The sequence below is a fragment of the Ursus americanus genome, chromosome 10, assembly GCF_024610735.1.
Source record: "Ursus americanus isolate L20-20 chromosome 10, mUrsAme1.1.p, whole genome shotgun sequence".
NCBI lineage: Eukaryota > Metazoa > Chordata > Mammalia > Carnivora > Ursidae > Ursus > Ursus americanus.
Window position 1 is genome coordinate 78,973,362 of NC_142136.1, and position 27,560 is coordinate 79,000,921.

The following is a 27,560-nucleotide window of genomic DNA, read 5'->3' on the forward strand; positions in this document are numbered from 1 at the left end:
TTGGGGGTAGAGTGTACTTAATAAAAAAATATTTTTAAAGAATTTTCAAATCTCAACATCAAAACAATAAACAACCTAATTAGAAAAGGGGGGGAATGAAGAAATACATCACCAAAAAAGATATATGGGGGGCGCCTGGGTGGCTCAGTGGTTGGGCATCTGCCTTCGGCTCAGGGCGTGATCCCGGCATTGTGGGATCGAGCCCCACATCAGGCTCCTCCGCTATGAGCCTGCTTCTTCCTCTCCCACTCCCCCTGCTTGTGTTCCCTCTCTCGCTGGCTGTCTCTATCTCTGTCGAATAAATAAATAAAATCTTTAAAAAAAAAAAAAGATATATGGATGACAAATAAGCACATGAAAAAATGTTCAACAGCACCTGCCCTTTGGGAAATGCAAATTAAGACCACGATGCAATATCACTATACACCTATCAAAATGTCTAAAATATAACATTGTTAACAGGGCACCTGGATGGCTCAGTCAGTTGAGCGTGCAACTCTTCGTTTCAGCTCAGGTGATGATTGAGCCCTGCTTTGGGAGCTCAAAGCTTAGCAGGGTGTCTGCTTGAGAGTCTCTCTCTTCCTCTTCTTCTGCCCCTCCCCCCCACTTTCTCTCTCTCTCTCGAATAAATGAATAAATCTTTAAAAAATAGATAAAAGTGTGACAATACCAAATGCAGGTGAGGATTCTGAGAAACACAATTGTTAAGTGAGAGAATGTAAAATGGTACAACTACTCTAGGAAACAGTTTGGCAGTTTCTTAGAAAACTGAACATTAACTGCCATATGACCCAGCAATTATACCCTTGGGCAACTGTATTTATCCCAGAGAAATGAGAATTTAGGTCCACCCAAAAACCTGTACACAAATGCTCATAGTACCTTTATTTATAACAGCCTGAAATTAGAAAGCACTTGGATGCTTGTCAGTGGGTTGAACAGTTGAACAAACTTGCATATCCATTGCATGGAATACTAGTAAACAATAAAAAAGAATGAGGTATAAATACAAGAACTTGGATGGATCTCAAGGGCATTTGGCTGAGTGAAAAAGCTATCCTCCAGAGCTTACATACTGGTTGCTGTGGTGGTTACACAAATCTACACCGATGATAAAATGTAGAACCATATACGCACATTGTACCAAGATCATTTTCCAGTCTGTGGTATATTAGAATTCCATAAGCTGTAACCAGTGGGTGAAGGGTACACAGGGTCTCTGCACTACAGTTACAATTCCCTATATTCTATAGTTATTTCAAAATAAAAAGTTGTTTTTTAAGATTTATCTATCTATTTTGGAGGAAGGAGGGGCAGAAGGAGGGAGAGAGAACCCCAAGCAGACTCTGTGCTGAGTGCAAAGCCCCATGCAGGACTCAATCTCAGGACTCTGAGATCACAACCCCAGCAAAAAACCAAGAGTTAGTCACTTAACCAACTGTGCCACCCAGGTGCCCCTAAAAAGCTTTTTTAATGCCCTAGAGGAGAAGGTATGCCACTAAGACAACCTCTGGTGGATTATAGTTTGTTTTAGATGTGTATTGCAGCTACTTTTTTAATAAAGACCAAGTCTTCATCTCTTATAAATATATACTACAGTTTTTACAGATGGAATTATGTCATATCTAGGATCTGGGGGGGAGAGAATATGGATGATGAAATAAATTGCCCTTGTGTTGAAAATTGCTGAAGCTGGATAATGGGTGTACAAGATTCATTCTCTCCCTTTGTACTTATTTAGAACTTTCTATAATAACAGTTTAAAAACATAAATGAAATAAAAATGATGAGGGTTCCTTGGGACTCTTGACTGTGTGGGTCAGAGACAGGGCTCTTAGCTCCTGCCCTCAAGCTGGGCTCAGACCATTGCTTCCAGGCTGGAGCAGAGGGCTTCTCCAGTCAGTTTCAGGGACACAGTGCTGCTCTCATCAAGTCCCATGCTTCTGTGTCCATAGTCAGCCACATGCATGAAGCTTTTTGTATTCCAGGCATTGGCTCTGCCAGGTCTTACAGGTTCTGCCTTCCATTACTTGCCATCATCCTCCAGGCCTCCCTATATTCACTTATTCATCTCTCCATTTTTTTATTCATCTGTTCAGTCATCCCTCTGTCCACCATGCTCCCATCCATCTCTTTACTCATTCATTTCTTTAACACTTCCTGAAGTCTACATCAATGAATAAGACATGGTTACTGCCTTTGGGGAGATGGTCACAGTGCAAGGTATAGGGGACGTAAGATAAGTGCCATGACACTTACTGTACAAAGCACCTTGGTAGTGAGATAGAAACTGATGTCAGTCCTTGGAGTGATGATGTTAGATAAGAGTTGCTCAGAGGAGGTAATGCTTGAGATGAGTCTTCAAAGTTAGTATTTTCACCTATGTTTGGCCCACCCAGGGAATGTAGGATAACCCCCTATTTTGACGTCAGCTGATTTGCAGACTTAATTCTGTCTGCAATCTTAAGTCCTTTTTGTCATGTAAAATAACATTCATGGACTCCAGGTATTAGGACTTTGACATCTTTTGGAGACCATTACTCTGCCTCCCCCAAGAATAGAGTCCAGAACTCAATTTAAGGCCAGAGAAGACATTGTGGATCCATATGAAAGGACTACCTATTCTATAAATGGTGCTGAGAAAATTGCTTATCCTTACAGAAAAAAAATAAAATAAAAAAATAATAAAATTGGATTCTAAAGGTTCTGGATCCCATTCTCATGTGTGTTCCCATCACCAAGCAATTTCTCAGACACCGGCAAGTTGTCCTACAATTCAGCTCAATTCTCACACTCTCCACCTGGAGATAGCATCAGATCCCACAGGTCAAGGGCCCAGTCCTGCAAGACCTCCCTTGTTCTCCCACTTCAGGAACTAGTCACAAGCCCAAGGTGCTTCTGATCCACAGGCAATAGATTGGAGGTTCCAACAAATTCCCACCTTGGGTTCAATTAATTTGCTAGAGTGGCTCACAGAACTCAGAGAAACATTTTACCGACTAGAGTACCAATTTATTACAAAAGGATAGAACTCAGGAACAACCAGATGGAAGAGATACACGGGCAAGGTAGGCAGGAAGGGTCACAGAGCTTCCATGCCCTCTCCAGGTGCACCACTCTCCACAAATTTCCATGTGTTTACCAACCAAAAAGTTCTCCAAACACTGTCCTTAGGGTTTTTATGGAGGCTTCATTATGTAGGCATGATTGACTAAATCATTGGCCACTCGTTATTGATCCAGCCCCTCTCCCCTCCCTAGAGTGGGTTGGGGGGTAGCCCCATCCCTGCGTTACCTAGGGGCTTTCAAAAAGTCGTCATTAACATAACAAAAGAAACCTTTATCACTCTTATCATAGGACATCCCAAGAGTTTTAGGAGCTCTGTGCCTGGAAAGGGTCAAAGACCAAATATGTATTTCTTTTTTTTTTTTAAGATTTTATTTATTTATTTGACAGAGAGAGAGACAACCAGTGAGAAAGGGAACACAAGCAGGGGGAGTGGGAGAGGAAGAAGCAGGCTCATAGCAGAGGAGGAGCCCGATGTGGGGCTTGATCCCAGGTCCTGGGATCACACCCTGAGTCGAAGGCAGACGCTTAACGACTGAGCCACCCAGGCACCCCCAAGAAATATATATTTCTTATTAAAAATAAGAATAATAATAAGAAATATATATTTCTTATTAAAAAACATAATACCACAGATTTCAACCTACATAATACACAAAAATCATTCCCAAGTGCAATAAAAACTTAATGTCAAAAGAAAAACTATAAAACATTGAAGGATAACATAGGAGAGTATCTTTGTAACTTTGAGGTAGGGAAGAGTTTCCTGAGCACAAAAAATATAAACCAAACAGGACATGATTGATAAATTTGTCTATATGAAAATTAAGAACTTCTGTTCATCAAAAGCACCTTAAAGAGATGGGACAAGCTACAAAGTGGGAGATGATACTTGTGATACAAGTGGGCAACAAAGATTTAGTATACAGAATTGGGACAGTGTATGTATATACACACATACATAGAAATATATTGTTTACATTATTGATTACATTAAAGACCAATAGCTCAAAAGATACAGATTTTTCACATTAAAGGAAATACCAATGGCTTATAAGCATAGACAAGTTGTTTACCTCATTAGTGATTATTAGCGATCAGAGAAATGTAAATTCAAACCACGATAAGATTCCATTCCATACCCATCAGCCTGTCAACAATGCCTGACAATGCCAATCCTTAGAACTGACTAGGATGTGGTGTGGTGGGAATTTATACATACTGTTGGAAATCTTTTTTTTTTTTTAAGAGAGAGCTTGTGCTCGTGCACATGGGGGACTAGGGCAGGGGAGAGGGAAAGAGAGTCTTAAGCAGACTCCATACAGAGTACAGAGCCTGAGGTGGGGCTTGGTCTCATAACCCTAAGATCACAACCTAAGCTGAATCCAAGAGTCGGTCGCTTAACCCACGAGCCACTCCAGCACCCCACTGTCAGAAATCTTAAGTAATAGAGTAGCTTTGGCATACCTAGGACCCAGGGATGCCACACCTGGGTCCTACGCCCCTAGAGCGTCAATTCACACCAGGGGTAATGATTTTGCCAAGGGGGCAAAAATCTTAGGCATGACAATGGTTTGTGGCCTTCTAAAGAGCCATGGAACATAACAAATATACGGTATATTTGTGGTACTTAAGTTTCATTGGGACGATTAGGAAAACAATGTAGAAAAGGCTCTTTCGGGGGTAGAAATGAAAAAGAGGCTAAGAACCACTGTCCAAGGGGAAACTCTGGAACATGTGCCCGGGAGGCATGTAGGTATGTTTGCAGTACCATCATTCATACCAGCAGCAACACAGAAAAGCACCCACTGCTCTCCAGCAGTGCAATGGATATGTAAAATTTGACATGTTCATAAAATGCAAGACTGTGCAACAGTGAGAATGAATCAATCACAGCTACACAAGCAGTTGAGTGTAAAAAAATAATAAGTAAATAAAAAGCCAGCCAAAGCAGAAATGCTACTGGATGGTCCCATTTATATAAGGTCAAACAATGCAAGACTCAACAGAAATAAATGCTAAAACACAGCATGGGTGTGATTTATAGAAATAATGGATAGCTCTAAAGGAAAGAGAGGGGAATACAGTTGGAGTATGGCATGCAGGTGGTTGAATTCTAAGGTTCTTGTATTTTTCTTAAGTTCATTTTATTAATTTCCAAACTATACTTAAGTGTATATATACTTAAATGTATATACTGTGTATTTCTTTAGACACATATATATTTCATAATAAATTGTTAGCAGTATTCTTTTTTTAATATTTTTATTATGTTATGTTAGTCACCATACAGTACATCCCTAGTTTTTGATGTAAAGTTCCATGATTCATTATTTGCGTATAACACCCAGTGCACCGTGCAGCATTCTTAAGGGCCTTCTACCATACCTGGCCCGTTGGTAGATGGCTTTGAATTGAATTCAGCTGGAGGGGACTCAAGCATCATGCTCTGGCAGATATTTCTGTTTCCTTACTTAAGGAGATGGTGGGGATTGAAAGGTGGGTGACTAACAGCGATGGGGCGAAAGTTAACCTGCGCACTCTTTCAACCAGACCGTGTTTTTGCAGCAAAAATAGTTTGAGAAACTAGTTCCCAGTTCTTCTCCCTCTTCTCAAAGACGGAGCACTTATCCTGAAAATGTTCATCTCCTTCTCTGCCTGTCCCCCTTCCTCAGCTCCTCTTTGCCAGCTGGTGTCTCTCCTTCCAGCTATCCCTGATGGAGTTCTGGACACAGCCATCCGTGCTGATGAGGCGGGGAGTGAGGAGGACCTGTACGAGGACATGCACAGCTCCAGCCACCACTACAGCCACCCTGGAGGGGGTGGTGAGCAGCTGGCCATCAATGAGGTAGGGTAAAGGCTGCATGGATGAAGGGACGGGGCTGGAACAGATGGCCTGGATGTCAGGGTGAGTCCAGCATGTTTGCACAGGCCTAGATGTCCACAGTCTCTGTGTTGTAAGCAGATGGCAGTGGCCCCCACGTGTACGCAGCACAGTTTCAGCCTGTGGCTCTCAATTTAGGATGTGATGTCCACCAGCAGAGCTTACCCAATTAGAGGATCTGCCCCTCTGCCCTCGTGGCCTACAGGAACCCAGAATGGCAGGCATGACCCAGGACCTATGATGAAAGAGTGCTGGTTTGTCCTTCCCTATAATAGCCCCTGTAAGCCATCCTGGATGGAACATGCTCTGCTTGGTAGAATGGAGGCCAGAGCTTAGCCCCCCATCCCTCCAAGAAGTTGTCTGGGCAGGGTGAGAAGCAAGGCAGGTGAAAACTGATTTCTCTCCTATTGACTCCAAGAGCTCAAAAAGCGCTGTGATTGCTATCACAACCATGTGCAAGTTTGTTTGTTTGCTTGTTTGTTTGTGTGCTGTTCCTACCAGAACAGAAGAAATTAGTGAGGTACTTCCTGTAGGCAAAACTGGTTCCCATACCAAGGACTCCTTTTGCACTCTCCAAGTACAGAGACATTCTGAGACCTTGACTCCTCTCTTTTTCTGACTTGTACTCCTATTTATTTTCTCCCCCTCTTCTTTACTTAATTCAGCAAGTAGGGGGGCCCTAGACATAATGTGGTCTATAACCCACATCCATAACACTGCATTCTCTTCCTGGTCATAAGCTACTGTGTATTTCTGCCTCATCAAAACCAGAATCTCACCACCCAGGATCTTGCAGCACCCCAGAAGGGGATCAATTTACGAACAGTATGAGTGAATGAATGGGCTGGTGGGCTTCTCAGAAACCCTCAAGGAGTATGCTGTCCTCATCACCTACTCAACAGAGCGGTACAAACTATAGATGGTGGACGAACTCTTCTCTCAGGCCCAGATCTGAATAATGATTTAAAACAGTCATTAAATAATGCTTTATTAAAAATCTATGGTGTGTTAAATAACACATATCCAAGTAAGTTGACTTTTCCAATACATAAAGCCCTTCTTTAAGTACTTCTCATCAGCTGTTTTGAATGGAAGATGTTCTAAAATTATGTCATTTTAAGCAGAATTCACAGATAATGGTTTTGCTTTTCCTCGATGTCTCGGGCTTCCCTCCTCTGTGTTGGGCCCCAGCCCTGGTGGGGAGCAGCATGGTGCAGGGGGTAGAATCCCAGCACTGGGGCCTCCCAGACCTGCATGGGATTTCCTCCCTGCCTGGGGCCAGGCATGGAGCTCCAAGCAGGTAAACCCTCTGAACGCTAGTTTACTTAACTGTAAAATAGGATGGCCATGAGGTTACCTGGCATGTGGTGGGTTCTCAGTAAATTTCCAGCAATGAGGATGATAACAAACAGGGAATACTCACATACAGTTTTTGGGGACTCTGAAAAGGTATGTGGCCATTGGTGCTGCGTTGTTAGAGTTCTTGTGTCTGTTTTTCATAGCTGCATGTGTCCTACCTGACAGTGAAATTCTGGTCTGTCACATCTTGCTGACCTGGTGAGGTGGTGCCTTCTGAGGCCCTTGACAAATTTTTCATTCTAAGATGCTTTGGATGAGGGAAACCAAGAGCCAGGACTACTCTAAAAGAACAAATAGGCTCTGACAGAAGGCACCTTTATGAGGGAAATGAAGGTAATTTGGATTATGAATTGGATAGCACCTATTTTGGACGCTTAGAGAATTTGTTTCCTATTTGGTTTGAAGGTCTTTCTTGGTATTTGGGGGCTCCTGATGGACAGGGTGGTAATGTTGTTTCTTACGTTTAGAGCACTCAGTGCTTTCTAGGGTACTTGTCTTTCCTGGACATACTTCTGTGGGGAAGGACGTGTGTCACATCCTGGAGGAGGGCAGCCAGACCAAGGAGCCCCTCTCTAGGGATGCAGCGAGCTAATGCCAGTTGGAGGCTGGGCTCCTGACTTGGTCAGTGTCCATCAGGCTGCTCTTCTTTATGAGGTTTAGAGGCTGACAGCCCTGCATCTTCCCCCCATCCTGCCACTGGCTAGTGGGGGACATGTGGCAAGTCATTCCCTTCTCAGGGCCTCAGTTTCCTCTTGTGGAGTGGATGTGGCATCTGAGTCCCACGGCCAGCTATAGGAGGGTCACATGTACAGGTGTACAGGGGACTCAGGAAAGGCAGGCACCCATTATGATTTTTTGGTAGCATTATATAGACCCCCTTTATCAGAAACTGAAGAGCTATAAAAGATGATTCTCCAATAACAGGCTAGTTCACTTGGCCTTCCAAGAGCAGCAAAGTCCCACTGTGCATTCCCTGAACCCTCTAACACTCACTGCCGGCTCACATGTATGGCAAGATTGGCTAGGGTCAACGTGAGTCTCACACTTAGAGATTATAGAAGCAACGGATGTCAAAGAAAAGTCCACACTAAAGAATATTTATCTTGCTCTAAAATCACACATTCACTTGTATTTTTTAGACACATGTGAGTATCATGTTCTAAATTGTGACACTTTCTTGTTTGTATTGACTTCAGAAGGAGAGACCACATCTCAATTTCCAAGCAGAAGGGAGCTCAAACCATCTGGTCCACAGAGCAGTAGATGCAGGGGAGAACAGCGAAGCACTTTTGTAATTCTGGGTACAGAAGTGAGTGCATGTCCCCACATCTGCATGCGCAAGAAGGTTCTGAGTGTGATGTGTGGATGTGTATGTTGCATGTATGTCACATATCTAATGAGTATTTAATTGGTGTCAGGTGATGTCCCAGGCCCTGGGATACAGGACTGTCGGGGGCAGGGGGCCGGCAGGGCATGTGTGTGTCCTGCCAAACAGAGAAAGGACACAGTATCATGTTCTTTCTGTATTCCCTGCATCTCACACATGCCTGGCACCTCATGATTGTCCAGACCCTGCTACAGGAGTTCGCTTCAGTGCCTAGAAGTGTCCCTTTCTTTCTTCAGCATTGTCCCTTCTAGTGCCTTGTCCAGATGCCCATGACCCAGGCCTGGGCCTATCTGCCCGATTCCTCACCCTCTTCCCGGCCTCTCCCTGCCTCACAAGGTTCTGAGCATGCCTTGCTGGGCTGGGCAGTTATCCCTGCAGTCAAGACTGAGGGTATCCTTAGCCCAAGCATATTTTCTGGAGTTGAGGGCTAAAAGGAGGAGGTGTCTTTGGAAGATGTTCTCTTTTCATTTCTACCCAGCTACCCACCCCCCTCCCCGCCAAATTGTGAGATGGGACCAGAGGAGGGGAGGGCATGGCTCCTGACTCAGAGGCCTGGGGTCTTCTGACACCCACCCCACTACGCTGTGGATGGCAGTGTCTCCCCTATGGGCCAGGTCCCAGCTGCACTAAAGGAGGGCACATGTGTGGAGCTGGTCTTCCTCCCAGTTCTGCCCACTACCTGCATGGCCCTGAGCACCTTGTTGTGTCCAGGTCTACTCCAAGCACCTGTGCATTCAAGTGTTCTGGTGTCCCTGCTCCAGGAGGGCAAGGGCTGGCCCGGGGACAGTCCTGGATCCTCCTGCTGAGAAGAGATGAAGTTTGAACTAGAGGAAAGACAGGCATAAATCTCATCCTCTACCCTGGGTCTTAAGAAAAGGAGCCAGCAGGCCAGGTGGGAAGTGGGACTGTCCTGGCCCACCAGACCATAGGGTCACCCGAGGATAGAAAACAGTCTTGCCATCCTTAAGCACCCAGAAATTCTGTGTGGAACCCTAAGAGGACACTGCAGGACGCCAGGCCAGCCTGTGACCACCCCATCCATGGAGCTAGTCTGACCTTCTCTCCAGGTGTTTCTGTCTTCCCCAGTACCTGTGACCCTGGGTGTCCATCCCAAGGCCTGACCTGGCTCTTGCGCCCCTTCTTGCACCAGCCCAAGGGAAGAGCCTGATACTGGCCAGTGTCCCAGCTACCTCTTGCAAGCCCTGTTGTTGGACAACGACTGCATTTAACTCCCATGAGGAGGAGCGGCAACAGCTTGCGGACCCCAGGGCCAGAACCGCAAGTTCTCCAGTGGCCAGCATACCCAGAGCAGCTTTCCTCTTCCCTCCCCAAGACACGGGACTGGGGGCTTAGCCCCCGTCTGCCCAGACACCTGTGCTCCTCCTTCAGCTCCCTGCCAATCCTGCCACCTTGGCAGCCTGGATGGGCCACTCCCTGCTGCCACCTGCACTTACCCTCCCCTCCCTGGCTTGAACCCCTCAAGGGCCAAGGCCTTTGCTGTCGCTTTACTGGGTTTGCTTTTTGGTCATAAAACATATACAGAAAGGACGTCACCACTGTGTTCACTGCTGCACACCCATTTCACCAGGAGTTAAAGTCTGGGTGTCCCTGGGCAGGGCAGAGGGCATCTTTTAGGTCTTGGTACCAGCCCACGTTCAGAGGTTCAGAGGTTCTCCTGCCCCAGGCTGGTCAGCTACAGGGGAGGTCTTACACCAGAACTGGGCCTTGGATGAAGCCTTAAAACATGCCCCCAGGGCCAGCACCGCAGCAGGTGGAGTGCCATAGACCCGCAGCACTCAGCCCTGCACCGACCAGTGGGTTCCCAGAACTTCTTTCTGCCCCTTCTTCTATGGTGTCCAATGGCTCTGGAACCACAGGGACACAATAAAGCATCGGCCCAAAGTCAGGGCTTCCGAGCCACGCCCTATGAGGGCAAGTCATAGTCTTACCAGAGAAGCCCTGGGATTTCGGGCGGCAGGGAGCCTATGATGCCTTCTGTTCCCCCACCATCCTCCTGAGAGCTTGAGGGAGGAAATCTTGAGCCTAGTTTCCTGAAGAACTGAAGACATAGAGAAAGAAGACTTTTCCCCACAACCACACAGATGGGACCAGGCTGAACTTTCTGATCTGAGGAAGGCAGCCGGCCTCTCTGGACATAATCCTGACCCTCCCCTGGCACACACATCCCAGCCTCTGCTTAGGGTGTTCAGCAGGATGTCCTCAGTGCACTCATTTGTACTCACTCACATGCATGTGCTACTGACCCACACATGTTCACCCACATGTGAACACCCACCTGTGCACATATTCCATGACTCCTGCCCCAGGAGGCACAGTGTGGAACATGGAGCCTGGAAATCTCTACTCACTTCCAACCTGCTTTTAAGTCTCCTCGGCCCCCTCAGCTGCCATCTGATGGCATGGTGACTGTGACAGAGCTCACTGTTTTGGATGGACTGACAGACACCTGCACATGAGCTTCAAACCCTACAGTGTTAAGTTTGCAGCCTCTGTCAGGAAGACAGTGGGAACTCCTGCATAGCTGACATAGGGTTTGTTTGTTTGTTTGTTTTTTAAGATTTTATTTATTTGAGAGAGAGAGGGCACACAAGCAAAGGGAGGGGCAGAGGGAGAGGGAGAAGCAGACTCCCTGCTGAGCAGGGAGCCTGACATGGGGCTCGATCCCAGGACCCTGGGATCATGAACCGAGCCGAAGGCAGATGCCCAACCAACTGAGCCACCGAGGTAGCCCTGACATAGGGTTTTTTTAAAAGCTGCTGAACCACATGCAGAAGAATGAAACTGAGCCCTTACCTCACAACATACACAAAAATCAACTCAAAATGGATTAAAGACTTAAACCAAAAACCTGAAACCATAAAACTACTAGAAGAACACAAGGAAAAGTTTCTTGACACTGGTCCGGGCAATGGTTTTTTTTTTTGTTTGTTTGTTTTGTTTTGTTTTGTTTTGTTTTGTTTTGATATGATACCAAAAGCACAGGTAACAAAAGCAAAAATAGGTAAGTGGGACTACAGCAAACTATAAGCTCCTATACACTGAAGGAAACTGTCAACAGAGTGAAAAGGCAACCTGTGGAATGGGAGAATATATTTGCAAACCATATATCTGATAAAGGATTAATATTCAAAATATATAAGTAACTCATACAACTCAATAGCAAAAAAACCAAATAACTCATTTTAAAAATGGACAAAGGACCTGAATAGACATTTATCAAAAGAAGATACACAAATGGCCAACAGATATATATATATATGGACAGATATATGGTTCAACATCTTTAATCATCACGGAAATGCAAATCAAAACCACAATAAGGTATCACTTCACATCTCTTAGAATGCCTATTATTAAAAAGACAAAAGATAAGTGTTGGTGACAATGTGGAGAAAAGGAAACCCTTATAAACTGTTGGTAGGAATACAGATTGGTACAGCCAGTATGGAAAACAGTATGGAAGTTCCTCAAAAAATTTAAAATAGAATTATTATTTGATCCAGCAATCCTATTTCCGGGTGTTCCAAAAGAAATGAGATCAGGATCTCAAAGAGATATCTGCATTACCATCTTCATTGCGGCACTATTCACAGTAGGAAAGACATGAAAGCAACGTAAGTGCCTGTTGATGGATGAATGAACAAGGAAAATGTGGTGTATATACCATGGAATATTACTCAACCTTAAAAAAGGAAAGTCTGCCATGAACCTGGAGGATATTATGCTAAGTGAAATAAGCCAGACAGAGAAAGATGAAAAATGCATGATCTTACTTATATGTATAGTCTAAAAGTCAAACTCCTAGAAGCAGAGAAAAGAAGGATGATTGTATGGAGCTGGGGGAGGGAGAAATGGGGAAATATCAGACAAAAGGATACGAAGTGTCTGTCTTGCAAGATGAGTAAGTTCTGGAGATCTAATGTGCAGCATGGTGACCATAGTTAATACTGTGTCGTGCACTTGAAATGTGCTAAGAGGATAGATCTTAAGTGTTGTCACCACACACACACAAATGGTAACTGTGTGAGGTGATAGATACGGTAATTAGCCTGACTGTGGTGATTATTTCACAATGTTCAAAATACCAAGTTGTACACCTTAAATACATACGATTTTTGTTTGTCACTTATACCTCAATAAATATGGGAGGAGCTGGGAATAGCAGATGAATAAGCCGGCTGCTTTCCCACAGGAACAAAATGCTGCTCTGATGGGTCAGTAAGGAAAGCTCCTGAGGCAGGACCTGAACGGAGCGAGCACCTCAGTGAGGATGACCTCAGTCTGTCCTGAGTTCAAATTCCGATTCCACCATCCCTGTATACCCATGAGATTTTATGAGTGAGCAAATCACCTGACCTTTCAGAGCTGCATTTACTCCTCTCAAGTGGAGGCCAAGACAGCTCTTGCTGTTAGGAATCAGACACCCGGCCCATCTTCAGGGCCGCGCTGCGCCGGTACCTGCGAAGACCCCCGGCACCCCGGCGCGCCCCCTCCCACCCGCGCACCCCGCCCGGAGCGCCACCGCGGTCCTCTGGGCCTGGCCGGCGTGTGCCCGAACCGCCGACTGGGCGTTGAGGTTCCCCGGACACACACCCTGGGAAGCGCCAAGGGCAGAGCGCCGCGCAAGCCCAAGCCTCCTCACCCCTCCCGCCCTGGCTCCCCCGCCCCTGCGGCCGCCCGGTTGCTAGGGCTGCGGAGCCTGAGAGACGCCGCGCGCACGTCGCGGGCTGAGCCGGAGAAGCCCCGGGCCTGGCGAGAGCAGGCGGCTCCGCCCCCCTCCGGGCGCTCCCGGCCGCCCCGCTCCCGCCCTATCGCGGCGGGATCTCCGGGCCGCACGGAGCCGGGAGGCCGGGCGCCATGGCCAGGGCCCCGCAGTCCCGGCGACGCCCCGCGGCGCCCGGGAGCGCCCTGCGCGCCTTGCTACGCTGCAACCTGCCCCCCGGCGCCCAGCGCGTGGTGGTCTTTGCCGTGCTGGCGTTTCTGGTCCTCATCAACGTCGTGCTGATATTCCTGCTGGCCTTCCGCTGACCGCCCGGGCAGGGCGCCGCGGGGAACCGCGCAGGGGTGAGTGGCGCCCGCGTTGGGCTCCGTCGGCCGCCGCGCGTCTTCCCTTTCAGCCCTGTCCTCCTCGTTGCCTGCTGCGGCTCCCAGCCCGCAGTGGCCCGAGGTGCGGCTGGCCCCGTCTGGCCCCCATGAGTCCCGCACCGCGCGCCACCAGGGCAGGCCTCCTCTAACAGCCCCATGTGCCAAGGCCCGGTCTATGTGTGCGCCCCCCTGGGGATGCGGCCCTGCAGGTGCCTCAGGAGCGTAATGACACTTGTGCCACAGGGTCTTTCCATGTGTCCTTTGTGCCGTGGTGTGTGTGTGTGTGTGTGTGTGTGTGTGTGTGTGCGTGCGTGTGTTTCTCTAAAATGGCGCGTCTGTATGTATAACTGAGGATGCGGATGCAGCTGTGGCCACGGCTCTCTGGCTGTCTGAAAACTGTACATGTGACTGCCGTGTGAGCGGAACTGGACATGCGTTTCTGTGTGGGTTGAAAAATGTCTGGGAAGATGAGTGGGCTCCTCTTCACATGTCATCCGCAGTTGCTTTTCCCATTTTAGGTCTTAGTCCTCTCAGTCAACGTGCCCCCACTACAGGCAGAGCCCCTCCTGCACCCCCTCATAGGTGGGCATTGTTCCCCCCCATCCCCTGCTGTGCAGGAGCCCAAAGAAGCTGAGCCATGTTTCTTCCCAGACTGATTGGAATCCTCCACCAGCCTGCATATGTGAGAGAGAGGAGGAGATGGGGCAGGATGGAAAAGGTGGTGGGTGGTCATCAGGGGGAACTTTGAGGCAAAGCCTGGCTTCCTGAAGCCCATCGAAATCTCTAAGGTACAAGAGTGGATCCTGCCCCCTGTCCCTCCACGGGGACAGTTCTCCCAACTGCCTCCACGTAAATAGTCCATGTCTCAGAGCCAGCTTCTGCTCCCCACTGCTAGGCCAAGAAAGAGCCTGTAACCCTTGCCCCTCAGTCTGCTGGACTTGAATCTGGTGCAGCTGTGTCGCTGACAGCAAGCATCAGGAAGGGCCTCTGCCCAGAAACCCACCCAGTGTGAGCCCTGGTGGTCTCTGGGCTGTCCTGGAGGTAGAATTCATCTCTGACCTCTTGGAGCTACATTTTGTCTCGGTGACATCACATAAATAATGTCATTGCTATAAGCTGGCAGAGTGCCTCACATTTGTAAATCTATAGAGGAGCTGCTGTGGCCCAGGGAGAGCACGTTGTTACTGTGGGCATCGGTTGGGACCAAAGCACAGGGAGATCGGGGGAATTGCTCATGGTTGTGTGTCTGTCCAGTACCTCCTGTGCACAGCAAGGTACTAGGACAAGTACTAGGTGGCAAAGATGACCACGCCCACTACCAACAAGGGCTTCTGGATGACTGGACAAGGCAGGTGTGGGGGCTTGTCCATAAAGGTGTCAGGAACCATGGTCTCTCTGGGAAGCCCTACCTCTTTGTCCCATATCTAGAGCCCTTCCCCTGCGGCTATATAGGAAACCACCTGTGTGGAGCCGTACCTCTCTGCAAGGGCTGCCGGAGGAAAGCCGCAGGAAGAGGCACTGGCCCATACAAGAGGGGCTTTTGCTCAGGGCTCATTTGAGAGAACCCGGGGTTAGGAGGAGACACCTGACCTGGTTAATATTAGTACGGAACAACCTGGGCAGGGAAATGGTGGGAAGCTGGGCTGTATGAAGTATGTCTGCATTACGTCTTGCCTGCCTGGGCTCCATCAGCGAAAGGCAGCTTCCACGCTGTCCTGGAGACCTGCATGTGCAACCCATGTGAACTGAGGGTGGACAGTATTCACCTGCAGTGCGGCATACTGTTCGCAGGAGATCAAAGCGTAGCATCCCCTTAGCGAGTGTATAAAAGTGTGTTGGCAGGAGCATGTCGGGGTGTGTGCAGGAAGGGGGAGTCTCAGGACACCCACCTCTCAAGGATCAAAACTACCCAAATAGCCTGTAGTCATACATTCCCTCCATTGTGATGCACACACTTGCCTGAGGTCATACACACCTTCTGTCCTTATGCTCACACTCACCCTTATTCACACCCATCTTCTGTCCTGATGCATCTGCTCAGCTGTGATTACTGTCCCTGAAAGAGGACAATTACCTGCAGCCCACATTCTCACTGGCTCACCCACACCACCCTTGAGCACTCTGCTTCCTCCTTGTCTCAGGCAAGATCCTCCAAGGCTAGGGGATGTAGCCTGCTCGTGCGGAGTGGGCCAGCTCTGGGCTGCCTAGTCTAGTACTGTTCCCTAGGTACCGCAGGCACTTTCATGTGGCCTCACTGAGTCCTCTTGTCTCATCTTGTTCATATTGCAGCCAGGAGGTCTTGATCCTGGGGGCCAGGCCCTCCTGCAGAAGAGGACATGCCGTAGTAGGTCTTTTTAGCTGGGGTGAGTTCAATGGCCCCTCGAGGAGGCATCAGCCCCCCAGGAATAACCCAGTGCTTGGTGCCCAGGAACCCTGGGTAGGCGTCAGGAATCTGCAGGCCCGGAATGGCTGTTGCATGTGAGAGTAGGCTTACACGTCAGCTGTGGATCATTCGGAGGAGTAGTTTCATCAGGGTGTAGAGCAGGTTTCATCCCCGGAAAATATGAACTGGAGGTTTCTGAATGTGCTTGCTCAGGCCCTACCCTGGAGGAAGGTTCCAGCCTGAGTGGGCTCTGGTACCCAGGTGGCCTACACCACCCTTCACCCTGCCCATTCAGGGCCCAGGGGAGACCTCCTAGCTACTGGAACTCTCAGGGGGAGATCCAGACCATCCTGCTGCAGCCCCGCTCTGGTTCCCATTTCAGTCCGAGGAACAGCATACATACTGCGCTGGGAGCACCCAGAGAAGGCCCCACTGGACCTGAAGCCAAGGAAGGATTCATTCTCACGTGTGGGGACAGAGCCAAGCAGCTCAGAAGAGGAAATAGCTGGTGCAGAAGGCCTGACTGGTGATGCTCTGAGGCCTTGACTGCCATAGAGCCACCCTGCAGAGCTAACACTTGGTCCCAGCAGAGAGAGGCATGAATCTCACCTCTTGTGTAGCCCCCAACCTACCCCTCCTCTTGTCCTGAGCCCCAGAGCCATTCATTATTCATGCAGCAGAAACTGAGCCTACATTACAGGAAAGCAGGCTTCAGCCCAACCAGAAATGGAGCTCTAAGCACAAGGACTGCCTGGGGCATGGAGGGAGGGAGGGAGTCCCATCCCCCTGCCTCTAACGGCAGGGGAGCATCCCTCCTGGTGTGAGGTCCATGACCATGTGGGAGGAAGGAAACACACCAAATTATTTCAGCAGAGAGAAATTACTATAAGGCATTGTGAGCCAGGTATAAAGTGCTTGACTCCATAACCAAGTGCACAAGAACAATCCTGAGGTATCTATTACAGAGATGGCAGCTGCAAGATGTACCTACCTCTCCTAGAGCTAGGGAATAAAGGAGAGAGGTTGAAATAATTAAAGCTGAGGATCCTGCGGGCCTTGGGACCTAGAAGTCTGAGGCTAGGTACTGCTCAGCTAGTGCTGGTGGGGAGGGGGGGGGGCATGAGACTGCTTCTGCAAGTGGTCAAAAAACACTGCAAACCAGATCCAGCTACTGTGATGGCTGGGTGGCCCTGCCCCTCGTACCTGGGAGGAGTGGCACTGTTGCTTGCCAGGTGACGTCACAGGTAATGCAAGTCCACAAGAAGCCAGTAGGAGGGAGTAAGCCCCTTCTCCCTCCAGACTGTGGTCCCCTCCAATGCCACATTAGGAGAACCTAATGGGGCAGCTGGCACAGAAGAAATGCCGCTTGCTGTACTCACCCCCAGCATCACAGAGCAGAGCAGAGACGGTAAATAAAGCGGATACTAATAATTGAATCACTGGTCCAGTGGGGTGAGAGGAAGGTGTGCCCTGTGCAGGGGAGTGAGCAACACACTTGCCTCTCAGATTCTGTGGCTCACCAGGATTCTAGCGGTCAAGTTCACTGCAGGTGTCATCATGAGCCCTTCCAGTCTAGACATGCCCCAGGCAGAGTCCTGTCCCCTGAAGAATGACTGGCTCAGATGGAGCCTCAGTTCACTCCTCGGTAACATGAGTTAGGACCCCCTCTTTACAGGGCTGCTGAAGGATGAAGGGCAGAGGGCAGGAGCACCCTACCCCGTGGGGAGGTCCACAATAGCCTTCCCCACTGACCTGCTATCTGTGGCTCTCTCCACAGCTCATCAGTGATGGCAGTGTGGTCTGTGCAGAAGCACTCTGGGACCATGTCACCATGGATGACCAGGAACTGGGCTTCAAAGCTGGGGATGTCATCGAAGTAATGGATGCCACCAACAGAGAGTGGTGGTGGGGTCGTGTTGCCGATGGCGAGGGCTGGTTTCCAGCCAGCTTTGTGCGGGTATGGCACCAGCCTGTGCTTCTCCTATGCCCATAAGGAGCCAACTGGCTCTGCTCTGAAGTGCAGACCTGAAACTGCTCTGGGGTCTGAGGTGCTGGGTATGGACTCACCCAGCCCCCCACCTTCCCCCACCCTCAGGGCTGTGCTGGGACAGCAAGGCTGCGGGTTGGGCATGGGGAGCAAGGTGTCAAGAAGGCCAGCCACAGAGTTGTGACATAGCCTTCCTCCTCCTGCAGAGCCATCACCAACTCCTGCCTGCTCCCATCCCTTCCTTCAGGGTACCCTCAGTGTCCAGAAAGGAGCGGGTCAGAAATGATGGTGTCCGGATTCCTCCAGGGGGAATCTGCATGTTAGAATTCCATCACCACAATCAACTCAGCACCAGGCATTTACTAAACCCCTTGCGGAAAATTTGGAGGGGCATCTCAATTATAACTTTCACAATGCCCTGGGAGCAGGGAACAGCCACTTACACCTGAGAAAACTGAGGCATGGACGAACCAAGTCGTTAGCACAAGAGATCACAGGAGGGGGACCCAGAGCCTATCTGTGGCAGCCTTTGGTCTCCAAGGAAGGAATCATGATACCCTCGCAGAGGCCAGGCAGAGGGCAGTGGGGAGGAGTATCCCCGATGGTGGGGTTCATTGCTTCTCCTGCCCCAAACCCCGTGGACAAACTGCCCACCCTCCACCTCCAGCCTGTCCTACTCACAAGTCAGAGCCAGAAAGGCCCCGTCAGCCATGCACTCCCGTCACAGCCCCTAGAGGGCAGGCCCGGCGTAAGCAGGCGCTGGTTCTGAACCCTAAGAGAAGAAGCGTCTGCTCCGCTCCCAGCACTGAGTCCAGAACCAGCAGAGGAGAAGGGAGAGAAGGGGGAGTGGGCACCTTCAGAGGGGGCAGGCGTTGTCTCGCGTGTTGGGGGAAAGGGGCTGCCGTGTCTACACGTCCTCCGAGCCTCAGTTCCCCGGTGCCGCCGCGTGCCGGTCGCGGGGCGCTGACCCTCGGCGGGGGCTGACCTGAGGGGCGCTGACCAGCCGCGCGCTGCCTGCAGCTGCGGGTGAACCAGGACGAGCCCGCCGACGAGGAGGCTTTGCGGGCGGGGGACGGCGGGGCCCAGGATGGAAGGGCCGAGGCGCAGAGCAGCAAAGACCAGATGCGGACCAACGTCATCAACGAGATCCTCAGCACCGAGCGGGACTACATCAAGCACCTGCGCGACATCTGCGAGGTGAGCCTGGCGAGGGTGCGGAGGGTGGGGCGGCGGGGTCCGGAGAGAGACCTGACGGGCCGAGGGCCGCAGGGCTACATCAGGCAGTGTCGCAAGCGCGCCGACATGTTCAGCGAAGAGCAGCTGCGCACCATCTTCGGGAACATCGAGGACATCTACCGGTGCCAGAAGGCGTTTGTGAAGGCGCTGGAGCAGAGGTTCAACAGGGAGCGCCCCCACCTGAGCGAGCTGGGCGCCTGCTTCCTGGAGCACGTGAGCACACCCCGCGCCCGGGACGGCTCCCGGGACCACTCATATTGTCTCCCCACCAGGCAGGCCCCCTGCCCTGCCCAGGTCTGCTGGGAGTCCGCACCCCGCTGCACACACACACCCTGGCCGCAGCGCATTAGCCTCCCTTTGACCTTGTCTCCCATGCCTGCCTCCTCTCAGAAGTCGACCCTGCAGGTTACGGCCCAGGCAGCCTGCTGCTCTTTTCCCAGAAGCTTCCAGGCACCACACCCCTACTATCCAACTGCCCTCACGCTCCCACACTGTTTCGGCAGTGTCTCTCCGTGTCTGGGAGGCAGATCGAGTCAGAGAAAGCTCCTTGGAGCAGGGGTGCCTGGGCATCTGCCTGAAAAGATTTGCTTGGGCTAGAGTAAACAGAAGACAGGGCTGGGCTGGATACCTGTTGAGCATCCTCTGAGCTGATCATAACAGATTCTGGGCTTCCTCACACAGTGAGAAAATTTGTGGAATTTGTGGACTATACAGTGCTGGCTTCCACTCTAAATGCCAGCTGGCATTTAGCCAAGGTTCATGGGATTGCCCTGGGCTAGGTGGACTCCTTCTCGCCTTGCCTGGTAGGAAAGGCACTTGTTACTATCCCTCTCCTGTGGCAATCATGTGGGGTTGAGCAGAAGATGCCAAGGCCAGCCCATGAAGGACAATGTGGGTTCCTTCCCAGTGTTGGAAGGGCCCTGGAACCTCCCACTCCAGTGGCAGGAGGAGAACTGGAAAGGGAGACCTTAGACTCCCTGAGCAGGAACTGGTGGTCAGAGCACCTGAGTGAGTATGTGATTTGCAGGAGGCAAAGTTGTGATGGGGGGGGGGGGGGCACTTTATCGGTATTACCCAGTGTAACCACCCCAGCAACCCACCAGGCAGCCAACTGCCATTACCCTCCTTTCCCACCTAAGTCCATGAAGTCCTAGTCAGTATAGAGCATACCCAGGCTTTCTCTAGCTCTAGGTAGTTGAAACTTAAAAAAAATAAAATAAAAGGCATCATGAGTGCCCTGTACAATACACACACAACGTGGTTATATCTGTCACATTGTGTTGAACAAAGTGGCCGTGGCTATGTTTCAGATACGAAGCCAGAGCTTTGTGAAGGAGAAGCAAGACACTGGGCTGAGGATGAAAACAATCGGGGGACATAGTCATAGACCCCGGCATCCATTTAATCTCTCTTAATCTTTCTCCTCTCCCTCTTTCCCTCCTTCTTCTTCACTCCTTTTCTCCCTCTCTTTCTCCCTGTCCCTCCCCCTCTCTCCTCTCCTCTCTCTCTCTCCTTCTCCCTCTGATTTTTGGCCTTGATAACACTTCCTTATTAGCATCATTGATTTCATCCAAAACACCAGACACACAGTCAGAATATCTGCTGAGGGCCCTGCTGCGAAAGCTGGGTGGTGACAGGGCCCACACCTGCCTGCGTTTTCAGATCCCTCACATCCCTGTGCCTAGTTCTACACAGTGTGTGCCCGGTGAAGTAGGTAGAGAGAACTTGGGCCCTCTGAGCCCAGCTCTGAAGGAAGTGCAGAGGCCCCCGCTCCCTCCTGATGCTGTGCCTGAGTTGCCTGGGTGGCCTGAGGGACAGGGGTCACCATCCTCACCTCCAGCTGTGCCCCCAGCAAGCGGACTTCCAGATCTACTCAGAGTACTGCAACAACCACCCCAATGCCTGTGTGGAGCTGTCCCGGCTCACCAAGCTCAGCAAGTACGTGTACTTCTTTGAGGCCTGCCGGCTGCTGCAGAAGATGATAGACATCTCGCTGGATGGGTTCCTGCTGACGCCGGTGCAGAAGATCTGCAAGTACCCTCTGCAGCTGGCCGAGCTGCTCAAGTACACACACCCCCAGCACAGGTAGGAGGCCGCTGGGGAGGGAGGGCCGGCCGCTCGAGGCTCTTCCTGCCCGGTTTGGCCGGTTTGTTGAGTCCTGGTAGTGTGTGGGAACTGCTATAGGCACTGGCTGACAGTCCCCGCTGTCACATGCTGTTGTTGTCATGAGGGAAGAGGACAAAAATGGGATATTTAGTTCTGCTGCGCCCAGCCAGGTGTGCGTTGACAAGTGAACAACTGGCCAAGGGCAGAGCCCCAGAGGGAAGCAGCTCCACAGGGGGCCCACTCTGCTGTCTGTAGTGCAGCCTTCTTCGGTCTCTCTTCTGCCCCAGGGATTTCAAGGATGTGGAAGCAGCCTTACATGCCATGAAGAATGTGGCCCGGCTTATCAATGAACGGAAACGGAGGCTTGAAAACATCGACAAGATTGCTCACTGGCAGAGCTCCATAGAGGACTGGGAGGTGAGAGTCCCGCACCCCAGAAAATACCATGGGGCTCTGCCCCTGGAAAATCTAGGAAGGAGCTAAAGCAGGTAGCCATGCTCTTGGGAGCTGGTGAACAGGAACTAGTGGTAAGAAAGCTGGTCCTCTGCCCAGGCCCACCCACCCGAGCACTGAGCTGCAGGCCTGGTGGCCCCTTTCCTGGTCAAGAGTATAGGGCATGTGTGAGATAGGATGTCGCTCCTAGGGCAGCCGGCCAGCCCAGCAGGAGGACAGGCCAGCCCCAAGTTTTAGTAACTATTGGGACTCCTCCCAACAGAAAGGTTCAGGCCTGCCACAGCACGGCCAAAAACTGATTGCCATGGGTCAGAGCCCCAGGTTCCATGCAGAAGCATATACCTCTTGCCTTCTAAAGCAACCGGAGGCCTGAACAAATGGGGTGTTCTCTCACCTCCACCCACTAGCCATAAAATGTTATGAAAATACAGATTCTTGGGCCCCACCCTAGAAATAGGGAATTAAGAATCTCTGGTGGTGGGGCTGAGCAATGTAGTTTGTTTTGTTCGGGGTTTTTTATTTTCCTGGTGGCTGGTTCTGAGGCACCGCCCTGGCTAAGGACCCCTACAAACTCACTTACCCCAAACGGAACAGCTCCTGGCTGTGGTTTGCAGTTCCCAGGAGGAACCGGAAGGGGGCAGGGCTTAGCCTGAAAGTTTGAAGTCTGATGATGGGGCTTCAGGTACTAAGTACATTTAGCTGGGAAAACTTCCTTAGCCCCTAGAAGACAAGGTTCACAGGTGACTTCTAGCCAGGTGTAATTACTCTCGAGTGCAGCACTGATCGAAATATCATGGGAGCCACGTAAGTAATTGTATGTGTTCTAGTAGCCATCTGAAAACAGAAAAAAAAGCAAGTGAAATTAATTTTAATAATGTCTTATTTAACTCAGTATATCCAAAGTATCATTTCAGTGTGTACTCAACATAAAATCATTAGTGAAATATTTCACATTCTTTATTTTATTTATACTTCAAAATTGGTGTTATTTTACTTACATGACATCTCAGCAGGGACTACCACATTTCAAGTGCACATACCACTGTCTGCCACGGGACCCCATTTTGCAGAGACAACCAACTTGTAGGTCAGACGACTTTTTCAACCCCAACCCCAGCAGCCCCCACCGCTTCCTTGAGCTTCAAGAGCAACCCCTCCCTCAGTGGCCTGCTACTTGCTACTTGCCAGTGGGGGCCACAGGCAGGCCAGGCCAGTGGGGAGCGCACCCAACCCATGATGGAAGCAGGAGCAGTGCAGTGGAAAGGGCTTCCAACGTTGGGTGCACTCAGCTCACAGGTCTCCTTGGGGCTCCCCAGGGGGAAGATCTCCTGGTCAGGAGCTCAGAACTCATCTACTCGGGGGAGCTGACTCGTGTTACACAGCCACAAGCCAAGAGCCAGCAGAGGATGTTTTTTCTCTTTGACCACCAGCTCATCTACTGCAAGAAGGTAACAGAGTTGCTGTGCACTGCTGGATGAGCCATTTAGAGCAGGAGCGGAGGGGGTGAAGCTGAGGGCTGGGAGCAGCTGCCAAAGAAAAGGAACCACACACAGGCGGCTCCTTTTCCTGGGGAACTTAAGTGGCGCAGGCCCCTTTCCTGGGCAGGCCTCTAGGGCCGGGATGAGGGTGATTCTCGGCAGAGGGAGTCCAATAGCCCAAGGACCATCGGGGTGGCCCTCACAGTCTGACCAGAGCCCCCTGACCTAGCCCCTGCTTGCTTCCAAAGCCACCCCTGTGTTCCTGCAAACCTCAGCTCCCCCTGAGCCCTGGGGTCCTTGCTCCTACGGCCTCTTCTTTGCTGTTAGCTTCTACTCCTCTCAACACATGCCCAAGTGACCCCGTCCAGGAAGTATGCCTGGCCACTGGCCCTGGTACTCTTCTCTGTCATGCAGGATGGGTCCTGGGCCAGTTTCCATGGCTGCCTCCCCATGAGACTGTGGGTACCCTAAAGACTGTCCAGGCAAATCAGTAACTGTTCACTGAAGGAGCAAGGCTCCTCTGTCATGGGTTCTGCACACAGCTGTGGGCCACACCACACTCACTCTGCCCTCATGAGCTCACCATGTGCTGGGAAAGGGGTGAGGAGCCACTCGCAGAGCGCAGGGTGAGGCATAAACATGGTCAGGAGAGTGGTTCAGAGACCTGGGAGGGACCCCACAAGCAGGACAGGCCAGGAGCTCAGAGAGTCTCTGGCAGGACCTTCTCCGCCGGGATGTGCTGTACTATAAGGGCCGAGTGGATATGGATGGACTGGAGGTGGTGGATCTTGAGGATGGAAAAGACAGAGACCTCCACGTGAGCGTCAAGAATGCTTTCCGGCTGCTCTGCGGCACCACGGGAGAGAGTCACCTGCTTTGTGCCAGGAAGCCTGAGCAGAAACAGCGCTGGCTCAAGGCCTTCACCAGGGAGAGGGAGCAGGTGCGGCTGGACCAGGAGACAGGTGCGAGACCCCATCAGCCTTGCTCCACTGTGGGGGCCTCTCAGCCCTCCTAACCCCTGAACGCAGGGTCAGGAGAACCTTGAGACTGTGGGACAACATGTCCCACAGCCCAAGGGCCTCAGCTTTTGGCAAGGCCCCAGGGCATGGGTCTCCTGGCCTATTGGGGGTTTGCTTTTAAAACACATATGCATGCACACTTCATAAGGTGGGGGCCCTCTGCTCAGTTGCAGACCTGATGAGGCCCCTTTCCAGCACAAAACACTCAAGCAGGATTTGGGCACTGGCTTTGAGAAGCCTCCCCCACCCTAACATAAGAAAGGCACCTCCCCACTGCATTCCTCTCCTCTCCATGAGCCTCTGGGCATCACGCTGAGCGTGATCAGATTGGCTCTTGGTCTGGGAAAGCCGTAGTGGAGAGAAAGGACACTGGGTCAGGGTGAGAGATGGGATAGGGCAAGGCTGTGGGGAGGGCCCTTGCGCATCTCCTCTGCCTGGCTCCCAAGGCAGGCTGGCTGGGCAGGATGCTGAGCATCTGCAGCATGATGGGACCCTAGGCCCTGGGGGAGGTGCAGGGTACACAGAGGACCACACAGGTGCCAGGAGGCACAGGACAAGAGGAACATTGGCTGGGGAGCAAGGGGAGGTGGAAAGGCAGCCAAGTCCTCAAAGCAGAGGTCTCATTTGTGGCCCTCCCTACCAGGCTTCTCTATCACTGAGCTGCAGAGGAAGCAGGCCATGCTGAACGCCAGCAAGCAGCAGGCCACTGGGAAGCCCAAAGGTAAGCAGATGGTACCCTACTTCCTCCCATAGCAGCCTGGCCCTAGGCATGATCAAAATCTTCTCTGACCCCCCCCCCCCCAAAGCAAAGCCAGCTAGCACCTGGGGCCGTCTGCTGCCCACTGCCCTTTGCAGGTGTTTGTTCCCAAAGACTGGTGTTAAGAAGCCACTGGTAACAAAGCTTTAGTGGGTGTGTGGATTTTGCTCTCAATTCCCTTGCGTACCCCAGAGCAGTAGCATTAATGGCAGTGCACCTCCCCAGGCAGGACTTCTGGCAGGCCGTGTACGATCACCTGGCAAGGAGCTCATATCCCCATTCCTACAGAGATGTTAGGCTCCTGACATGGAGCCTGTTCCATGGAGGAGCTCCAGGGCCCCACACGATCTCTGCAGGCTAGAGGGTGGCCCAGGCCACTGGGTGTGGTGGGCCCCATAGGAAGGAAGTTCCCTCCCACGGGACAGGCCCCATTCCACCCCTCTACTGAGCAAAGGCTGCCACTCTGCCCTGTGCCACCTGGCTCCCTAGGCACCTATGAACCCTGCTTTCTTCTGCCCAGCCCTCAGCCGGCCCTACTACCTGGCACGCCAGAAGCACCCGGCACTGCCCGCCAGCCTGCCCCAGCAACAGGTCTTGGTACTGGCAGAGCCCAAGCGGAAGCCGTCCACCTTCTGGCACAGCATTAGCCGGCTGGCGCCCTTCCGCAAATGAGCCAGCTCCCCATCCAACAGTACTGTCTGGACCTGCCCCACCAATGGGCCTCCAGCTTTTTCTCCCCGAGGCCCACCGCATGTGGCCTCCTCTGCCTGTCACGCACACTGAAGTTATGGGCTGAGTGAGGGAGCTGCTTGGCACGCCATTCATGGATTCTTCCCAACTGGTGCACTGAAGACACCAACCGGAGGGGCAGGGTCCCACAGCGGTGAGCTCCCGCCACCCTCTGGACCTCTATGGGGCCTCCTGGGAGCCACAGCTCAGAGCCACCGGCCAGGCCAATATGTATGAGAAGACTGGCCGCTCTGAACCCTCTTCTCTGGACATCTGATCATCCCTCCTCCTGTTTCCTCTGGGCAGGAGACCATCTGCCTTTAGCTCCTGCAAAGTTGGGCTCTGTGGCCCTCTGCCCCCCAATTGTCCCTCAGGCCCCCAGTCCCCAGCTGGAGATGCCAGGCAGCTTGCATCCCTGAAAGGTGGGAACCAGAATTCTGTGCACAAAAATGGCCCAGAGCCCCACTCATTTTTGCCTCCCAGCCCCTCTAGACACTCCTGGCTGCTGGACACCCTTCCTCACTTGTGATGTGTTTGTTTATAGTGGAAAGAAAACAAAACCATAGTCACTGTATACTTCTGTCAGGGTTTGTGACCAGTCCACGTGTAGCTGTGGGTTGACTCCAGAACCTGGTCCATTTTTTTGTTTGGATTGTGCTGCTTTTCTAACAGTGGGGAAAAAGAATTATTAGTGACACAGAAAGACTGCCTTACCCTAAGTGAGTGTGAGAAGCCATAAGGACTAAATTCTGTGGCCCAGCATCCAGGACTGACCCACCAACCCAGAGGCCGGTGGGCATGTGAGTTAGAGGGAAGCCCACGTCCTGCTGAGAAGGGTCCCCCATGAGCACACCCAGGACCTGACTTGGTGTGGAACACTGAGCTGCCCCTCTGGCCCACGAGCATTCAGCAGCATGTACAGTCAGTCACTCTTGCACTATACCTTCTCCAAGCCAGAAACCACATTTAATTTCATAAAGAAACTTAAGAAAAGTAACCTGGCTGCCAGCCCTTGTTTTTCCATTTGTGTCTGTGTATTTTCTTTGCATACACCATCCTTCCTGTACTCTTACACCTGGCTCTGCCCTGGGCCTTTCCTTCAACAGGAAGGATGAGCCCAGCATCACCCAGTGCAGTGGGAGTTCACTTATTTGCAGACCATGCCCTCAGAGCTTTGGTGGACAGAAGCAAAGATGACAGGGGAAGTACTTCAGAGGCTCAGAAGGAGCTGGGAGGACAGTGTATGGCCTGGGAACTGTCCTGGTGTGGGATACAGCTGGTTCAGCTCCTCCAACCCATTCAGGCCTGGAAGCCTCCCTGGCTGCCAGCTCCCAGAGTTGATGTTTAGCTGAAGTTGGCAAATGTGAATTTGGGGGACATAAAGTCTGCAATCTTTCTGGGTCTTAGCATCCTCTTCGGTGAAATGGAGAATGAGTCCTCCCATGAGGACCCAGGCCAAAGGACCAGGAGAAGAGGAACAGGGCCAGCTGTCCTCCCCTTCCCCCAGGGGAAATAGTCCCCACAACCTGCTGCCTCCACACACCCTTACACACTGTGATGTCAGTGCCACACAAGGTCACTGGGGCTAAGCACCACAAGGCCCTCTGCCC

General features: G+C 51.3%; 2 protein-coding genes across 2 annotated transcripts; both read left to right on the top strand.

Annotated features, from left to right (window-relative positions):
* The first annotated feature begins 5,769 nt into the window (after positions 1 to 5,769).
* On the top strand, positions 5,770 to 26,947 carry LOC123792007 (rho guanine nucleotide exchange factor 4). The gene is made up of 10 exons (XM_045797163.2): positions 5,770 to 5,914; positions 17,963 to 18,142; positions 19,193 to 19,369; positions 19,442 to 19,621; positions 21,261 to 21,493; positions 21,802 to 21,931; positions 23,284 to 23,415; positions 24,164 to 24,407; positions 25,108 to 25,185; positions 25,742 to 26,947. The coding sequence occupies exons 1-10, from the start codon at positions 5,849 to 5,851 to the stop codon at positions 25,891 to 25,893; spliced, it is 1,572 nt and encodes a 523-aa protein (XP_045653119.1). The 5' UTR covers positions 5,770 to 5,848; the 3' UTR covers positions 25,894 to 26,947.
* Positions 13,572 to 13,745, top strand: SMIM39 (small integral membrane protein 39). The gene has a single exon (XM_087865252.1). The coding sequence runs from the start codon at positions 13,575 to 13,577 to the stop codon at positions 13,743 to 13,745; it is 171 nt and encodes a 56-aa protein (XP_087721378.1). The 5' UTR covers positions 13,572 to 13,574.
* Positions 26,948 to 27,560: the final 613 nt, after the last annotated feature.